Genomic DNA, 18,352 nt, shown 5'->3' with positions numbered 1-18,352 from the left:
ATTGAACTTTCTTTCTTTCTTTTTTTTTTTTTTTTTTTTTTTTTTGATTTTCGAGACAGGGTTTCTCCGTAGCTTTTTGGTTCCTGTCCTGGAACTAGCTCTTGTAGACCAGGCTGGCCTCGAACTCACAGAGATCCGCCTGCCTCTGCCTCCCGAGTGCTGGGATTAAAGGCATGCGCCACCACCGCCCGGCAGTAGAATTGAACTTTTATTGGCACAACACACACACAATCGCGTGCACATGCACAAACATGCACACACATGTACGTGTGCACACACACACAAACAAACAATAAGCCTGTGGCTGTGATTCCTTCTAAAAGTTGCCAGTTTGCACTTTCCAGAGGAAGTATCTTGAGAGCACTTTCCCAGCTCTGAAGCATTGCCTGTGAAGACTCTGAAAGGAAGCTGAAGCATCTACAGAGCCTGTGCAAAGTGGTCATGAGCTTGAAAGGGAAATGACCAGGAGGCTTGAGTGTATTCCAGTGATCCTCTCTGTATGACAATACAGCACCCTATACAAGGCTAATGGAAGGAAGGACTTGGGAAAGACGTGATCAAACTGAGTTGGGGATGGACTGCAGAAAAGAACAACGTGAATGAAAGGTCCCTCATGGTCCCAACCCTACCAGCCAACATTCTGTCTGGATCACAACCCCCACTGTTACCTAGTATTACACTCCTGATCCAGGCTGGGGAGGTAGTCACAACCAGTAAGGCCAGACACTGTGGGCCAGGCACTGTGCCAGAGCTGGAGAGTTCTCTAAAACCATGTTCATGTTCCTCCTTTCATTAGAGATTGCTTTTGACTGTTTGTTTTTCATCAATGTGTTTTAACTTTCAGTTTACTCTGGGTGTTATTGAGAACTTGATTCTAATTACAATCAGAATGTTAGATAAAACATTTGATATTGTGTGGGCCTTTTATTTTAATTTTTTAGCATTGAGGAGAATTAGTGATAGTATTTTGAATTGAATGTTGTATTAACAGAGTCAATAAGGTTTCTGGTATCTATTCTAGCATCTGAAAGTGTATTCCAGAGTTGTACAGACTAGTTTCTAACTCCCTTAATAATAGAATTTAGCAGATCCTCTGTGTCTACTCATAGTCATTATCAATGCTGTGCACAAAATAAGAGTAAATGTCACACTTTGATTCATTTTGTAAAGTCTCCTAAGAGAGATGTTTGAATTCAGGTACAATCTTTGACGACTTTAGATACTGTTATGCTGTTATTTAAAAACAGCTTTGAAACCAAGCAACAGATGGTAGAGTGTGGAACTAAAGGGAGCAAGCATGAATCTTTCCCTTGTAGGTGCCCACCTCATTTGGGATGTATTGAGAACGTTTACTTTGGTAATTGGCTATTTCTCAATCATCACGTGTGTGTGTGTATGTGTGTGTGTGTGTGCCACAGCACACGAGTGGAATCTGTGGGAATTGGTTCTCTCCTTCCACCATGTGGGTCCCAGAGTTGAAACTCAGATGTCCAAAACACCAACATCAGCCCCACTGAGCCATTTTATCAACCCACTTCCTGTTTGAAACATTTTTTTCCCTTATCCCTGTTCCCTCTTCCCCTGCCCAGGGTTATTAGCCTGATCGTCACTGTGTTATCTCCTCCTTGAAATCAACTGACATTTTTAGGAAAAGAGTGCAGATGTCTGGCCTGTAGGAGTGGTACATGCAGCAGGGTTTGCCAGGTTGTGCAGCCCTGGGAGGACACATTTAGTTTTAGTGAGTGCACTGTGCATATAAGTTTAAAAACGTAAAACGTAACCTCTCCACAGTGAATGTTAGCTGCTATTCAGTGATATTTATGAACTGGGAGGAGGAATCACATATGGCAACAATGACATGGAAACTCTACTTTTGGTAGTTTGCTCCAGCCTGAATAGGTCTGAGTACCAACTCATGAGTAAAGTACCAGAGGAGATAATAGCACAACTTTCCCTGAGTTTCTATCTTACAGGAAACAAGCAATTAAAAGTTCTATGATCTCCAGGGCCTGAGTTTTGTGAAGAGAGAAGTTGATCTCACACTGTCCCAGATGGTTTTCTATTGCTTTAACTTTCACAGGTCTCCAACAAACCCCTATCTGTTTGATGTGGTGAGAATGCTGTTTGCTAATTCAAAACATTTGTTTCTAGGTGCCAGGTTGACCTGTCGTCTCTCAGTAGGGAGCAAACTCACAAGCTGGAGCTACAGCTGGAAGAGGGTGAGGGCCACCTGGTTCTGCTTGTCACTCTGACAGCCTCGGCCACAGTCAGTATCTCCGACCTCTCTGTCCATTCCCTGGAGGACCAGAAGGAGCGGGGGGAGATCTTAAAGAGATATGTACGTATGCAATGAGCTTCCTTCCTGACTCACGTGTCACCAGATGAGGTTGTGCACAGTGTTCCCAGAAAGACAAGTGGCTTTTAGAGGAGGTTTGGAGGAGCAGAGGGTAGGACCTTGGAGCTGCCATGCAGCCCCCGCTGTCTATAGTTTGATCATCTCCAGGATGCATTTCAGAGCACATTCTGTATTCTAAGGTTCTGCCTTGTGATTTTTATCATATAGAGAAATTTTCCATAAAGGAACTAAATCTAAAATAAGGTTCTTAGCATCCTGAGAAGCTGGGAGCTAGAGGACATCCAGAGTGATGTTGACAGCTCGGAAAAATCTCAGGTCAGCATGAAAGTAGACCCTTCACTCTGCCCGAGTGTGGGGTTTGGTGTGGAATGGAGTGCCAATAAAGTCACCATCTTCAAATTTTATGTCCTTTAAATAGGTGAATCTTCCTGTTTCCCAGCAACTTTCTGGGCGCATTTCGCATCTTGTAGTTCTCTTGAATCAGCAGAGAGGGGAGCTCTTGCTCCACCTTTGTCTCTCGATGGCGGCTTGGAAAAGTAACTGCCTTGGTACTGATGAAGCCAGGGGAAGGCTTTCCCACTTCAAATCACAAAGCTTGTATTGTACAGTGCTGCCAGGTGTTTAGACGTCTCCTCTAGACACTCAGCCATGAAACCGAGCTCCGACCAACAAAGAATGGCTTTTTAAAAACCATTCCTATTTGCTGACGGACACCCTTTCAGTAACTGAATTTAATAAAGACGCACCTTATCAGGTTGTGCAGCTGACATGAAGTGCCCGTATGAATGCTCTACAGTATTCTTCAAACAGATTACCAGAATGTGCGCCTCAGCAAATTTATTCTCACTATCTGCACTGAATCAGCTGTCTGCTAATGCTTGTACAACTCATCCACCAATAGTATTATCATAAACAGTTTAATAGAGGTGACTTAGCAAGGCTAAAACCACCCAAGAGCCTAAGTTATTGTGTAGTATCTTCTAATATATAATTACAATTATGAAAATTATTTCACATTTTACTACTTCACTAAAATTATATTCTCTAGTTAGTGGAAATGAGCTTTCTGCACATAAACTACCAGAAAGGAATTAATTGGTATATTAACATGAAAATCCATCTGGGCATTAACGTTCTGTAGTTACTAGATCACCATTTTAATATTATCCTACGTATGAAGATGATACTACTGTCTACATAATCAGAAGTAATCCAGCTATTATTGATTGATTTTTTTGGCTGCTGTTGAATAGAGTTTTTTTATTCAGATAGTTCCATTTAGAAAATGAATACTTTGTTTTCCATCTTTTCCAAATTGCCAGTTATTTCAATTAAATGTAAAATGTTATGTTTGGCATCTCTGCTACTTCTCAGGCTGTATTCTGCCCAATGCATTGAAAGGTGAATCATGTTAAAATGTGCTTTTCTGTAACCCCAAGTTTGAGGCCCTGCTGTCATTCTCCCTCTCGAGACACACTCTCTGAGAAGTGGTAATGCAGAACAGGGGACATGCTATGTTTGTGTTAACTCACAACAGAAGAAGGACAAAGAGAAATGTCTCAGAGGCCTTAATGTATTTTACACTGTGTGTATTATGAAGTGAATGAATTTTCTGTAATGTCTAATATGCAATTTGTTTTGATGAAACATGTAAAGGAGATCGCTGGTCATCAGATTATTACTGTGTTTTGCTTTTAAAATGCACACATAGTATATGAGTGTGTGTGTGTGTATGTGTGTGTGTGTGTTTAAAGTAGATGTTAAACTTAAGAATTTGATTTGGTTTAGGTTTGGTCAGGGAGGGAGAAGGAATGAATTGCTTCACTCTGATATAAAGCAGCCCTAGAGAATTTCATTGTTCAGCAATGAAACCCCACAAATTAAACAGACATTCCTGAGTGAACCACTGTTTGATCACCACTTTCTGAAAAGCTGGCTAATTCCATTTCCCTGTTCTTTTCTTCTTGCGGGGAGGCAGAGGGAAGGTCAGTAGGGACGGGTAGTAATGGGTAGTAGTCCAAGAGCTGCTATTTGACCTTTTCAGAACGGGTTTGCTGAACCCCGGCTCCTTCTTGTCACAGTTTAAAAACCAGAGGAGCTAGTTTAGAGAAGAAGTTGTTAGCATTCCATTTTTATTATGACATTTCACAGTCATCTGATTTAATGTCCCTTGACCGGATTGTCCACCATGAGACGATGGGCTTGAAATGTTATTTAGAGCATTGATAAAAGGTGAGCAGTTCTAAGATGACAGCAAGTCATAAGGCGGGTGGTGTGACATTAATTTTCTCCATAACAGAGATGGAATAAGACGTCACGGTGACAAGCTGTCAATCAGCTCTGGCCCCTCTGAGCATCTCTGTACCATAGGATGGGGTATTGCCTCTCCAGTAATAGAGCTGAACCACGGTGCTCTCTCTGACAGCTGCTGCAGCCATAGAGAAAATATATTATACAGCCTTTCATTAAAAAAATAAAGAGGCCTCCTCTCCAGAGCATTTCAATCTCTTCCCATCTATCGAGGGCTGAAAGGACTCACGGCGAATCATGGATTCCTCTGCTATGGAAATGTCTGGCTTCAAAAGCCATCCAGGTTTTGAGGCCTTCTAAAATAACCATAAATAACAACACAGGAACATCCCTTGATAAAACTTTTCATAAAATTACAATTTTAAACTGGTATTTATTTGCTTTTTTCTTTGAGTTCTTATTATAATCTGTATGTCACTTGCCTAAACAGTAGAAATTGCAATAAACTGTCAAATGTCAGGTGCCTTGGAGAAGGAACGCTTCAAACTATAATCACCCTTCTGGAAGCAGAGCAGGGTCCCCGAACTGAAGTCCCAAAGGCAGTGCGAACATGGCTGTTCGGCCAGCTTCCAGAGAGAATGATTCTGACTCCTAATATTTGCTTCCGTCACCATGAAACTGTTTTAAATTGCTCATGAAGAAAATAATCACTGGGAGGAATCCCTAGCTGTTTCATATATTGAGTGAGCGCTGAGATGAGCCCCTCCCCAACTTCAGCAGTGCTGTAGGAAGCTGTGCGCCCGAAGCCTCAGAACCACAGCCCTGCTCTATTGTTAAACCTTTGATTTGTAGGAATTTAAAAAGAGAGACAAGTGCATTTTTACTAAATCCAGTCAAATGAGCCTTTCAAATAAATTTTTGGTGATAAATAGTTGTTTGTATCTAGAGATTAAGAGCTAATCTTCTGTACCGAACACTGTTTTTACAAAGTCATGCTATGAGATTACACATTTATCTGTATTACTTTTCACGGTGCCAAGGTCATAGCTTCAGTGTAAATGTAAATAGTGACTAGCTATCAAAACTGATAAGTTCGCATTGTAGAAGCATTGGCTTGTGTGTACCCTCATGCCAGTAATACACTAATGGGATTGCTTTTATTTTGGCAACTTTTGATAGATAATATTTTATGCAGAAGCTTATTAAACTACCTTGTCATGAAACATTTTAAAGATGGTAAGGAATTAAGTATCTTTGATTTATTCAGTACAAGCACTGACCATTAATTGTGCTGGCCTTCCTCCTTTAGTTATTTCAAGTCTATGCTTAGTAAGGCATCACAATCGAGTTTTTATTTTACTTTTATTATTATCATCAAAAACTCCACAATTCTATCTATTATAGCAAATACAAATATAAACTTAGGACAATTTTCTCACTGCCTTTGAATTTATTTTATCAATCTAATTTGCTTTTGAAAATTGTATCCCTTAAAGTTTTTATAAAATTATGTAAGTCTTTGAGTGAACTATTACCAAAGTCTTTAGATAATGTACATCTTATCTAAGCACTAAGAACAAAATGGTAGAAAAATAATTTGTTAGTGTTGACTTTCTCAATAACTTACCCTGTCTGAGGAGTGTTATGTAAACAATCATGCAGGAGTTAATATTATTCATTATCATCTTCAAACTATCATATTTACAAATGAAATATTTGTGAGGTCCTTTAGTAGAAGACACTGAGAGAAGCCATGGGGACAGCTGCTTTGCAGCCCATTGCTCACCATCTACCGAGTGTGACTAATCATCAGTAACTGTGTTATTTTTACCCCAGAAAATCACTTATTAGTAGTTACACAATGTGTTTACGTGTGTGTGTGTATGTGCTCATGTGCACATGCGTTTCTATTTACTCTTGATATAGGAAATATAATTAGTATTGGAAAAGCACAAATGACCCTTTGACCCTCTAAGAAAGTATTCTGAGAAAATTTTGTGTTTTCTAAGCATATTTTTGAGGCTTCCTTAGGTTTCTTTTCCTAATGCCCACGTTTGGGTTTTCCAGAGCCCACTGAGGATATTTAACAACATAAAAGACGTGGGATTTCTCCAGGTGAAAGTCATCAGAGCTGAAGGTTTGATGGCTGCTGATGTCACAGGTAGGAGCTGGTGAAATTCCCCTATCATTTACGTATGTGCTAGGTATAACATTACTTTTTACCCAGAACACAGGAATGTAACACAGCAAATGAGTCCATAGTTTTAGTATTGCTGTTTATTCAACATATTAAAAGTGAGATAATGATGTTTATATCATCAGGCTACAGAGTTAATTAATTATTTTGTTTGGAGCCATGACCATTTATTTGTCATTTAATTCCATAGAGATCTGGAAGATGGTCATTCCCACATGTTGAATTGTCTATCTAAAATTGGTTGTCGTGCTAGGGCTGACTTGCCAGTTTCCTGGAAATCACTGTGCTGGGAAAATTGTCTTATTATTTGTGGATATAAACATATTATTCTAAATGTTAAGCAAGATTGCCCTGATAAAGTTGCAGACTTACTTGAATAAACTACTATCCTTTTCTTACCGTTCAGTGGTCAGCAAATCACTGTGTTCTTCTTTAATTCATGTAGCAGAACTGAAAACAAATTAAAAGATAATTCTCTTCAAAATCAAATAGCAGATGTTTGCTCCAAAATAACAATATTTAAAATTTTCATATTTGTATTTCAGCAAGTGAGTATAATATGTAACAGATACAAAAATGTTAGGGATTTATAATTTCTTGTAAAAGATAATTTTCAGCTCATTTGTAACTGAAGACATTTGCATTTTAAAAGTATATGCAGATACTTGAGAATAGTGGGGCTAGGGGTAGCTGTAATCTTTGAGGGTGAGCTTCTTCAGCATTTGGTGGTTTAAAAAAACCTGTGAATGTTGAGTTTATGCATTTTCTTTCTTAAGAACTTGGTTCTTGTATAGTTATCAGTGACTCAACCTGTGCACAATAATTTCTTACAGAAAAATTCACATACCTGTTATTTCAAATGCTCAGCTACCTGCCATTATTCAGGCTGAATGCAATTGTGTAAGTTTGTCTCCTCTCGGCAAGACGCTGTCATCGACTTTAAAACTTCATGAATATGCAAACAAGGTTAACCTACTTGGCCTGTGTGCCACTATGGAAGTTAAAGTACATGTTCTTTCAAAGTTGGAAAAAATAGAGATATTTCTTTCCTAATGGCTCTATGTAAATCAGCGTGAATAACAATAGCCTTTCTGGTGGAGATTCAATGAGATATAATTTTTATTTGATAAAGTGAACATTAATTTGGGGAATCCTGAATAACTGAATCTCAATTTTCCCCTTCAGTTTTATGGATATAAATCTAGTGATTCCTCATGCCATGCTGACCTTATAATCTAATGGGCTCGGGACTGAACAAGAGAGATATTGAACTATTCAGGGCCAAGTGGATAATTCTGTCTTTGACCTTGTTCACCCTTGGACCTTCTGTGGTTTTTATGACATTTGTGATGGTGGCAAAAATTACAGGCCATGTGTTTAAGTCAGAAATGTCTAAATACACTATTAATTTAAAAAGTAATATTGCTTATGAAAATATAAACAATTTAGGGCCCAAACAAGGTCTTCATGTGCTTTCCTTGGATTCATATCCACAGAACTTTGAAAAGTTGGCGTCTGTCTTAATGGTTAATGACAGTGAAGCTCTGCCAAAGTGAAGCCAAAGTAAAGAGACGGACTGAGTGGGTCATTCTGTCTTCAAGTTTTCAGTTGCACATGTCCAGAGCTGTGGTTCCTACCTTTCCTAATGTGGAGACCCTTTAACACAATTACATTGCTATGGCGATCCCAACCATAACATTACTCTTGTTGCTACTTCTTAAGTATATTTTTGCACTGTTATGAATTTTAATGTGAATATTTTTAGAGATAGAAGTCTGCCAAAAAGGTAGCGACCCACAGGTTGAGAATCACTCATCTAGAAGCTTGTGGCTGGGGAAAGGCAATTTTAAAATCATGACTAACTTTTTCGTTGCTAAGCCAGACATACTTTCTGACCTGGAACAAATGAAACTATAGTTAAATGATATTTGGCTTCAGAATAACTTCTTTCCTACAGAACTCTGACAAGACAAACTAATACCTGACCAACTTTCATATATTTTAAGATGTTTTTGATCATTATAACCTAAGTCACTTAAACACAATTTTTAATTAATATTCCAACATTAATGAGCACAGGAGAAAAAAATCTTTAAGTCGCCATCAATCTTACTGCAGTTACAAAGAATTTTTTCCTTTCAAAATGTAAAATTTTTCTTTTGTTACAACACATTCATTGGGAAACATTGTAATACTGTATTAACTCTGTGTGAATAAAGAGCAATTGAGACTCTCTTTGAATGAGTGAGTGTAAAGCACAAATTACTTTTTAATGAAACCCTCAATTCTTTTCCTTTCCACAAAAAGCCTATAGCCTTGTTCAGCTGAGCACTACTACAGTAGGTCACTTCAGTTAAGCCCCTAATAAACTATTGATAGTCAAGGGTGGTTTTTTCTTCAGTCTCAATAGCCCAGTGTTGGACAGTGCACTTCAAATCATTAAGGTTAATACAGATTTTTAAAAGAGATTAACTCTGGTGGTTAAGGCCTCAATTTACAACTCCCACACATATGCACACATTGAGCACAGCACAAGAGTGGATTGAAATTTCAGGCAAATTGTGGACAGCCTTTCACAGCCTGAGAAAGTGGCGCTGGGGTTTGGAGCCTTGGCGCACTAAATTCTTCTACGTGAAAAAGTTTGAGTAAGTGAAAAATCCTTTTAAGTACCGCTCACTCCCCTTCACTACCCAGTGAGAGGTTACTACTTCCCTGTACAGTCAAAGCAAAGGCTAGAGGCTCTGGTCCTGCTCACTGGGGGAAATTCTTTCCAACATGAAATCACATGCTCCCTAAAACTGGCCAGATTGTGAGACCAGAAAACCCAACCAGGGAGTGTGTGTGTGAGTGGGGGAGGGGTGCAGGTTTTGTCTTTTTCTTGATCCTGACTATTCTTTGTCCTTAAGTGGGGCCTAATTTTGGCGTGTAACAGAGCATTTCAAGTCTTCTGTATTGAGTGAGACTTTCTCAGCAGAGTATTTAAACCTGGGAGACGGGTTCTTTCAAGTTCCGAAAGAAGGGTGTTCTCTCCTCCTAGGGTCCCCCTCCCACTTTCCACCAGTTTTTGAGTCATCCTCAGCCCCTCATTCTCTTTTTACCAGGGCTGTGGAGTTTTTTGTTTCTTTGTTGCTTTCCCCCTGAGAAGGAGGTCCTGCCCTATCCAAGGAGACCAGCCTCTCAGAAACGCTGACAGGGAAGAGCTGCTAGACCTTCCAAAGATGTGCTGCCTTGTCCCGTGTTAAAAGGTCCTATCCCAGGTGAACTGGTTTTGCAAATGAATGCCCCATGTCCTATAGGAAGAGAAGGGGAAAAGAGAAGGGGGATTTATGATTAATACTCACTGAAATTGTCCCATAAAAATGTCTATTTCTCCCCCAAAGTAAGTTATGAATAAAGCATGTCAACCCGGCAGTCTAGAAGGCCACTAGTTATAAAGAGAAACGTTTGGTACCCCCTTTATTTGCATAGACTTTTTCCATGTTGTCCTTTTGGAAAACTGTCGTCATTGTTTAAAAATATTTAAGTAACAAAACAGCAGAAAAAAGACATGCTACAGTTTTGTTTTGTTTTGCTTTTTTTTTATCAGCTTCTGTGACGAGAATCTTATTATCTTACAAAATAACAGTGAGCGGCTCAGATTCATTAGCGGAGCTAAATTTAAGCCCCATTTGACAGGCTGCCTAGAAAACATTTTGTTTTGCTGTCTATGGGCTTTAATTAAGATGTGTTCAATTTCAGTCCTCTTCAGTCTAGCCCCACCCCCAACTTGCTGTGTCACACACCGGCGATCAGACACTTTTAGACGGTCCGGCCCATGACTTTGACCTTCTGCGCAGTCCTGCGTTCCCTGGGGAACCGTTCAACTCATGAGGTCTGATTTCACACTTCCAGGATGCCTCAGCGCTCATAACAATGACAGGGAGACAAAGCCCTTTAGAGCAGGCCGCATGGGGACTTGTTTAAATTGGAAACCAGAGAGGAGTCAAGGAACAAGGTTAGGGGCTACAGAATAGTGCTTTTAATAAAGAGCTCACAGCTCTGGCTTGGCTCAAAGAGGTCTACCTCTGTACAATTAATTGAGCCATTTATCTGGAGCATCTTAGGCCTCTACTTTCTCACAGAATTGCGCGGTAAATATCAGCTAAGAAGCAAATAAGATATGCATGAAATGAATTTTAACACTTTGATTACTGTGCTTCCAGTCTTCATTAAAAGTAAATTTATTTGTATTTCTGACCTCATTATCAGTAGGCTGCCTGCATTTTTATTGGTACCTGTGATTTCCAGCTTGACTGTGTCATGTCATGAAGGTATATTTTATACAGAGATTGGGATTTATTATTCTTGATATTTCCCCTGAACATTATGGGCCTATTTTAAAAAAAGAAAATAAAAAGGCAGTTGTAGAGAAGAAAGCAATCAGTTCCTGGAAAGTATCACAGGAAGTGAGAGAAATAGCAGCAAGCATCTATATTTATATCTATATTCCGTATAGATGATCATTAAATACTGTACTGTCTTCACAAAATAATTTGCGGGTTCTTTTAGCACATTGTACAAAATGTGTGTAGTTACTGCATCAAATGCATTTCAAAATCTTGTCCTCTTGAAAGGCATGGCTAAGTTTTCTTCTGTGGGGTGGTGGCAGTCTGAACCGTAGCAGCGTGCACCTGTAGTTGCTATTATCATATGTAATAATACTGAGAGTATCCAGCAAGCTTACATTTTATGATCATTAGTTAAAATCTCTGACGGCAGAAGAGAAAATATGCAGCCTTTAAAATGGGCATCATTCCACTGAATGGCCTGGATAAAAGACTAGAGTGAAATAATTTACAGCTAAAGGTAAATTATTAAGGTACTCCCACTATTTACTATCTTAAAATTATACTTTTTAAAACAAAAATAAATATTAACAAAAATTAAACCTTTTCCAGAGTGTGTTTTACTTCCATGGTATAAGTCAATATCCCCATTTGCTTTCTAGTATGTTACAGAAGATTTTTTTAGCAGTATACTTTGATAAACCATTTTATCCAAATTCATAAAGCATCAAAGCTTGGCATTTTTGTCATGATAATATATCTTGTTTAGAAAACATTCTTACTACAAACTCACACGTGATAAATACATTGATGTTCTTCAAATCTTTGCTGAAAATGAGACTAAGCAACAAGAAGCATCACAAAGGATCGGCAGCTTCTCCTTCGTCACATCCCAGTGTCTGACCTAGATAGGAAACTTTTTTCCTTTTAGTAATTGCATTTGGAAAACCATATTATTATTGCAGAAGTTGAAAGGTACTTTCTTTTAAAACCAAGCCATTTTTATCAAACATATATTAAAACATAAATTAAAGTCAAAATTTAGCACAAATGCTGGTCTCGTTTGGGTCTGAACCAGTGTTTCAAGTGGAATTACAGTGTGTGGTTCATATGCAGGTGACATGATTGGAAGATTCTGCTCTGTAAGAATAGGGAGGATGACAATGAGACTAATAATTGGGTTTGATATGCTCTAGAGGTGAAGGACTATGGGCTGACAATGTGCCTCCCATCAATAGAAAATGAGGGAAGAGAAATATAAAATAATTAACAGGTTCTGTTGATCCAAGATTACAAAATGATCCTTTAAGTAAAGGACAAGAGAGCTGCTGGTATGGCCATACAACCAGCCTCAGGGTTCCCTCTGTGCTGAAGGCATTTAAGGTGCTGTAATCATTTTAGAGAAACTTTGTTTTCTTAGACTAAGATATAGTTATATAAATAAGACAGTCACTTCTTAGAACAATCGATCTAAGAAATGCTGCCAAGAAGATCTGATTTTATGTAGGTTTCTGAGGTGGAAGAGAGAACTATTTACTATAAAACTATGTGAGCTGTATGATCCTCTAGGTGGAATCCTAACCCAATGAGCATCAATGTCAATGGGACACCTAATAAGGGATCCATGCTCTGTCTGTCGGTCCACACTGTTGATTTACGAATAGCTTTGACAACATAATTGACTGCTTGCTTATCAAATTTGCCAAGAAGATAAGTTGATTCATTTATATGAGACTAAGATATGTATGCAAAAATAACAGATATTTTATATGTCTCTCTCTGTATGTGTGTATGTATGTGTTTACAGACTGAGGTAATAGAGTTTACTCAGTAAAATAAATATCAAAAATATAAATCTAAGGCCTTATGTGGGTTAAAAAGGGATGTTTTGCTTTAATGGTAGAAAATATAGAAAGTACCTTATGCTTAGGGATGAGTTCAAGCGTTATGAAAGTGAATTATACATACATTAGCCTTGTCACAGATGAAAGTTAAATGTTGAGAATTAGACCTTATTGCCCAAGTTATTTATCAAGAACATTGATAGACTAATTGGAATGCATCTCAACTGAAATATGTTTTAATCTTGGGATTTATAATGATGTCGGCTGAAGATAGATTCAAGATAATGACACTGATAACAATAATAACTAACCATTTTGAGCCTCTGTCATGTAAGATATGACTTTGGATTTGACACAAGGATTATCAGAATGAACCTCACAGTAACATGATTAAAACTATTGTTATCCCAGTTTTTATAATTTAGAAAACTGAAGAGTAGAAAGACTGAAAGATTAGCTAACACACACACACCCTCAAACACCCACATACCCACACACATACACAGTCTATCTCACACATATACACACACACACCCTCAAACACCCACACACCCACACACATACACAGTCTATCTCATACACACACACACACACACCCTCAAACACCCACACACATACACAGTCTATCTCATACACACACACACCCTCAAACACCCACACACATACACAGTCTATCTCATACACACACACACCCTCAAACACCCACACACCCACACACATACACAGTCTATCTCACACACACACACACACACACACACATGCTCATACCCCCCACCCATACCCCCACACCCCCAGACTCACACCCACCCCCACACAACCCACCCACATACTCCGACACCCGCCCCCATACACAGATTCACACACACACATGTGCGCGTGTGCACGCGCTCATAAACAGAAGAGCAGTCATGTAGATCTAGAGCCATATTTTAAGATGACTTGTTCACTGTGCTATAGAAGGGAAACACCGAAGGGCTGTGTCTCATTGTTGTACAGTTTGAAGCTCTATCCCAGGGAAGGTATAGGAGCTGGCAAGGAAAGTGGTGGCCAAGACTCATGTCCAAAGAGACTTGGTCCTTCTAGCAAATTGATTTTTTATTTAAAACTTACTTTTTTCATACAATATATTCTTATTATGGTTGCCCTACTCCAACTTCTCCCCCCCCCCTCTCATTAGAAAACAAGCAGGGACCTATAATAATAGTAGTAATATAATAGCTAAAATACAAACAAACCTAAGTAGGGTAAAACAAACAGGAAAAAATAAACCATAACAAAGAAACGGCACAAGAAACACAGACACTAAGGCAAACACAGTCCCACATGCAAGAAACCCATAAAAATAAAATAGGAATTTATAATATATAAACACCATTTAATTAGAAAGTGATTTAATTTAGAGCATTAAGTGAGTTAGAAAATCTTCATTGGCGGAAGGGACTAAGAACAGACTGTTCTCACTCTGCAGAGATCAGCATTGATGTCTATGGAAGAGTAAGAAGTGGTTTCTCCTACCACACTAGCAACTTAAGAAACTGATAACTTTTACAGCTCATCCCTGCTGTCTTCAACATCAAAATGAACTCAACATGCCCATAGTTAGCCAAATTCTGGTAGCAAATCTTAGGTGTCTACACCTGATTCACACAACATAAATCACACACACACACACACACACACACACACACACACCTACCTCCCTAAGAGAGTCTGGAAATATCATTGTGGGCTTCAAGGCCTCAGTGTAGTACAGGAAGAGAGTCTGTGATGTGCAGAATTTGTGCTCAGCCAGCCAGCTGCGATCTCCTCTGTTCCACACAGGTCCAGCTGTGCTTCTTTAGCACATATGGCCTGACAGAGGCTGTACCCTTGTTTTATACCTACCATTTTAATTAGATTTTAAAATTTCTACAGAAGGAAAATTAAATATGACTGATAGATATATTAATTTTTGTTTTTTAAAAAGATTTATTTGCTTATTATATATGTAGTGTTCTGCCTGCAGGTCAGAAGAAGGCACCAGGTTTCATTACTGATAGTTGTGAACCACCATGTGGATGCTGGGAATTGAATTTAGAATCCTGGAAGAGCAGCCAAGTGTTTTCAACCTCTGAGCCATTTCTCAGACCAGAGTCATCTCTCGAACCCAGATATATAATTTTATTCTTAATATAAATAGACATTTTCTAAAAGTTACAATTCCAAAATGAATCAGAAATTCCAGTGAGAAAAAAAATATTCCCTATAATTGGAGCTATTGAGGTCAAGTCAGAATGACCCCCTGGTTACCTGAATGAGTTCTGGAACTTTTCCTTAAAGTATCTTTCAAAAACCATCAGATTCTGAGGTTGTAGTAACAAGATGGACAAAATCCCGTATGAGATATTAAGTAGAAAAAATGGAAACTATCAATCTAACAGCAGAAATTTGATAGTGGTAATTTCTGTTTGTGTTTCCCTTGATTGAGAGAGTTTCTTTAAACTCCTAATACTATAATAAATGTTTTAATCCAGAAGGTCTTCTGCATTATAAAAGTCTCTCTCACTAATTAATTTACTTTTGGAAGATAGTCTGAAATGCTTTTCTGCAAGAGAGCCTAATTCATACATACATATTGTGAAATATCTAGGAAGGTTGCCACAAACAGTTTCATATATTTTATGCTTGTTATAGATAAAATAATATTTTTGAATCTATGCTTGTAAAATAAACATTGTGAATATAATGTCATATCAAAATAAACTAGAATGAATGTTTTTCTATGTAGTGTAAGCTTGTCAGCGCTCATGCACAGCTTTCCATGAGCTTTTCCCCCTTCCTAGAGCCACGGTCTTCCTGTTCTCTGTGCCTCACCTTAGTTGTTTCTAGAGCCACGGTCTTCCTGTTCTCTGTGCCTCACCTTAGTTGTTGTTTCTAGAGCCACGGTCTTCCTTTTCTCTGTGCCTCACCTTAGTTGTTGTTTCACTTGTCGTTCTTTGATTATAAACTTCAACTTCTGGAATCTATAAAATGTTTCAGTTTAGGACTCAGTAATACATCTGGTTTCATGAAGTCTTAAGACATTCTTATGCATCTAGTTCTAGATTGCAAAGAAGAGAAAAAAAGTTTGAGCGACGTAATGTAGGTGTCCAATGCTCTTAGTTTTGTCTGAAGTACGTAGCTCAGAAATTTATTGAAATCCCCAATATGATTTCAGAGACATACGAAGTCAAGCTATTTCTATAATAATGCTAATATGTTCCTTAGTGTTATACTATTTCTCCCGTAAGTACACAATCCACATTTCTAAAGTCTATATTAATGTTCAGTCACTCTCATGTTTATATCACATAGGTTTATCATCGTCACTAACATCGAATTACTAACCTTTCATGGTCTCTTTCTATATTTCTAAAATGATAATTTTAATGATTATGTCATATTATAAACACTTTTGAGATCTTCAATAATTTTGAATAATTCCTATGAAAATATATAAGAAATGTTTCTAAAGAACCATTATTCTCAAATGACAAAAAGGTTATATTGTCCCTTGAGTGTTCATGTCATTTTTGGGAAATTTTATTTGAAACCCGTTTGGGGGACTCCTTTTGGTGTTTGGTAGCTTGGAGCTGAAAATGTTAAATGTGCTATAAAGGGTTAGCAACTTTGGATGACGGAGATTGTGTTATATCTTACATCATGTCTGTTTAGGTTACATCTTGAAACACACAATTTAATCAAGCTTTGCAATGGCTGCCATTTACATAAATACACCCTGAAGTCTGATGATGTTCAGGTGCTTCATGGTTGCTGTCCTTACTTCTTGGACATCTTGTATTAACCGTGCCAGAGAACTGGTTCCAGCCACTTCTACTTTCCAGACTGCTTTCCTCCCATATCCACTTGGCTGTTCCCCACTTCTTCCAATTCTTCACCCAAACTTTATTTCAGAGTTGCACTGCAGCCACTGAGTTCAACCTATAAACTGGGTCCTCTGCTAACACCACAGTCTGTGATTTTCTGTTTCCGTTACCTGGGTCACTCTTCAGCACATCATAATCCTGCTGTTTATATTCAAGGTTTACCCTCCTTACCCAGTCCCTTATATAGTTAAAGTAAGATGACAAAGAACTTCCTCTTCCTTGGTCACATGTCTAGTAGGCATTCAATAAATATTTATTGAGTAAGTCTAGGTATGGTTTTATTGTTAAAAATTCTATTTATTCCTCTTTTATGATGATAAGTTTCTACATTTTATTTTCTTTCAGAATAGGAAAAGGAGCATTATAAAATTATCAGTAGGAATGGAAAGTGTATTAGCTCTAATAGATGGACAGCGTGACTCTAGAGTGTCAATTTCCTTACCACAATGAAACATGCCTGCTTCATAACTTAGAGACTAAAACCCAGTGGGGACCTACTAAAGAGCATCAGTTAATGCAATTCTACCAATCTGAGGCTTAAAATGTGTTAGGCCAGTTGATGAGGAAGCGTACAATCAAAGCTCCATTTCCATTGGTAAGAAAAAGATTGGAAGAAATCTCAGCACAGGTTGCTTTTTGTTCTAGTGACCCTATGGGATTCACTCAGCTATGACATTGTTATATGTCATGATTGAAATTCAAGTTTGCAGAAAGGACAGACGGCAATCTTGATTATATTCTTTAAAGATTAAAATATAGTCATTGCAAACTGTGGCAACGGAGGAAATTAAACCAAAGTGCTTAATAAACGCGAGACAGGCTCAGAATGAAAGGCCTCTCCCCATGGGTGTGAACTGCTTTCCATGCTGCTAAAAGCCTCTGTGTTTTCAAAGACATGACAACAAAGAGGTGGTCACTAGGTCCTCCCCACCCCCACATTTTTCGTGACACACTACATCTAGCAAACCATGCTTCTTGTCAGCAGTAGAATGACCCTGGACAAAGCCCACCACGGATGGATCAGGATTTATGCTCTGCTCCAGGAGCAAGCATACCTTTCTGTATCACTCGGTGACTTTAATACTCAAACTACTAGTTTCAATAAACTGAAATCACAACTTGTCACAAAACAGATAGCAGTTGAACAGGGCACTGTGCAAACTTTCCCACAGTTCTTTAGCAGTATGTCAGGTTGTGACCCTGGAGAGGAAGGGCAAGGGTGAAAATTAGCCATTGAACTCACTCTATTAATCCATGGTATAGTGTTGGAGATTCCCAGAAAACATGCCTACTGGAGTCAGTTCTGATATCTCTTTATTATTGTAAAATGGATTTATTGAAAAAAGAATGAAGTGGTGGAATAAGGGCTTTAAAGTCTGTTGCAAGGGGTAAAGGAGTCTCTAGTCTTAATTCACTTGGGAGATTCTTTTTCTTATTAAGAATCCACAGAAAAAGAAATGGCTTTTAGCATTTAG

General features: G+C 38.4%; 1 protein-coding gene across 4 annotated transcripts in view; it reads left to right on the top strand.

Annotated features, from left to right (window-relative positions):
• Positions 1-18,352, top strand: part of Mctp1 (multiple C2 and transmembrane domain containing 1) — a 600,147-nt gene that overhangs the window by 412,048 nt on the left and 169,747 nt on the right. For all 4 annotated transcript variants that reach the window (XM_057789474.1, XM_057789473.1, XM_057789472.1 and 1 more), the window contains 2 exons: positions 2,152-2,338; positions 6,674-6,767. In XM_057789474.1, coding sequence (XP_057645457.1) covers positions 2,152-2,338; positions 6,674-6,767 — 281 coding nt within the window. The remainder of the gene's footprint in view (positions 1-2,151; positions 2,339-6,673; positions 6,768-18,352) is intronic.

This window comes from Chionomys nivalis, chromosome 15 (genome assembly GCF_950005125.1).
Source record: "Chionomys nivalis chromosome 15, mChiNiv1.1, whole genome shotgun sequence".
Classification (NCBI taxonomy): domain Eukaryota; kingdom Metazoa; phylum Chordata; class Mammalia; order Rodentia; family Cricetidae; genus Chionomys; species Chionomys nivalis.
Note: the sequence above shows the minus strand (reverse complement) of the source record. Positions and strands in the feature narration are given on the sequence as shown.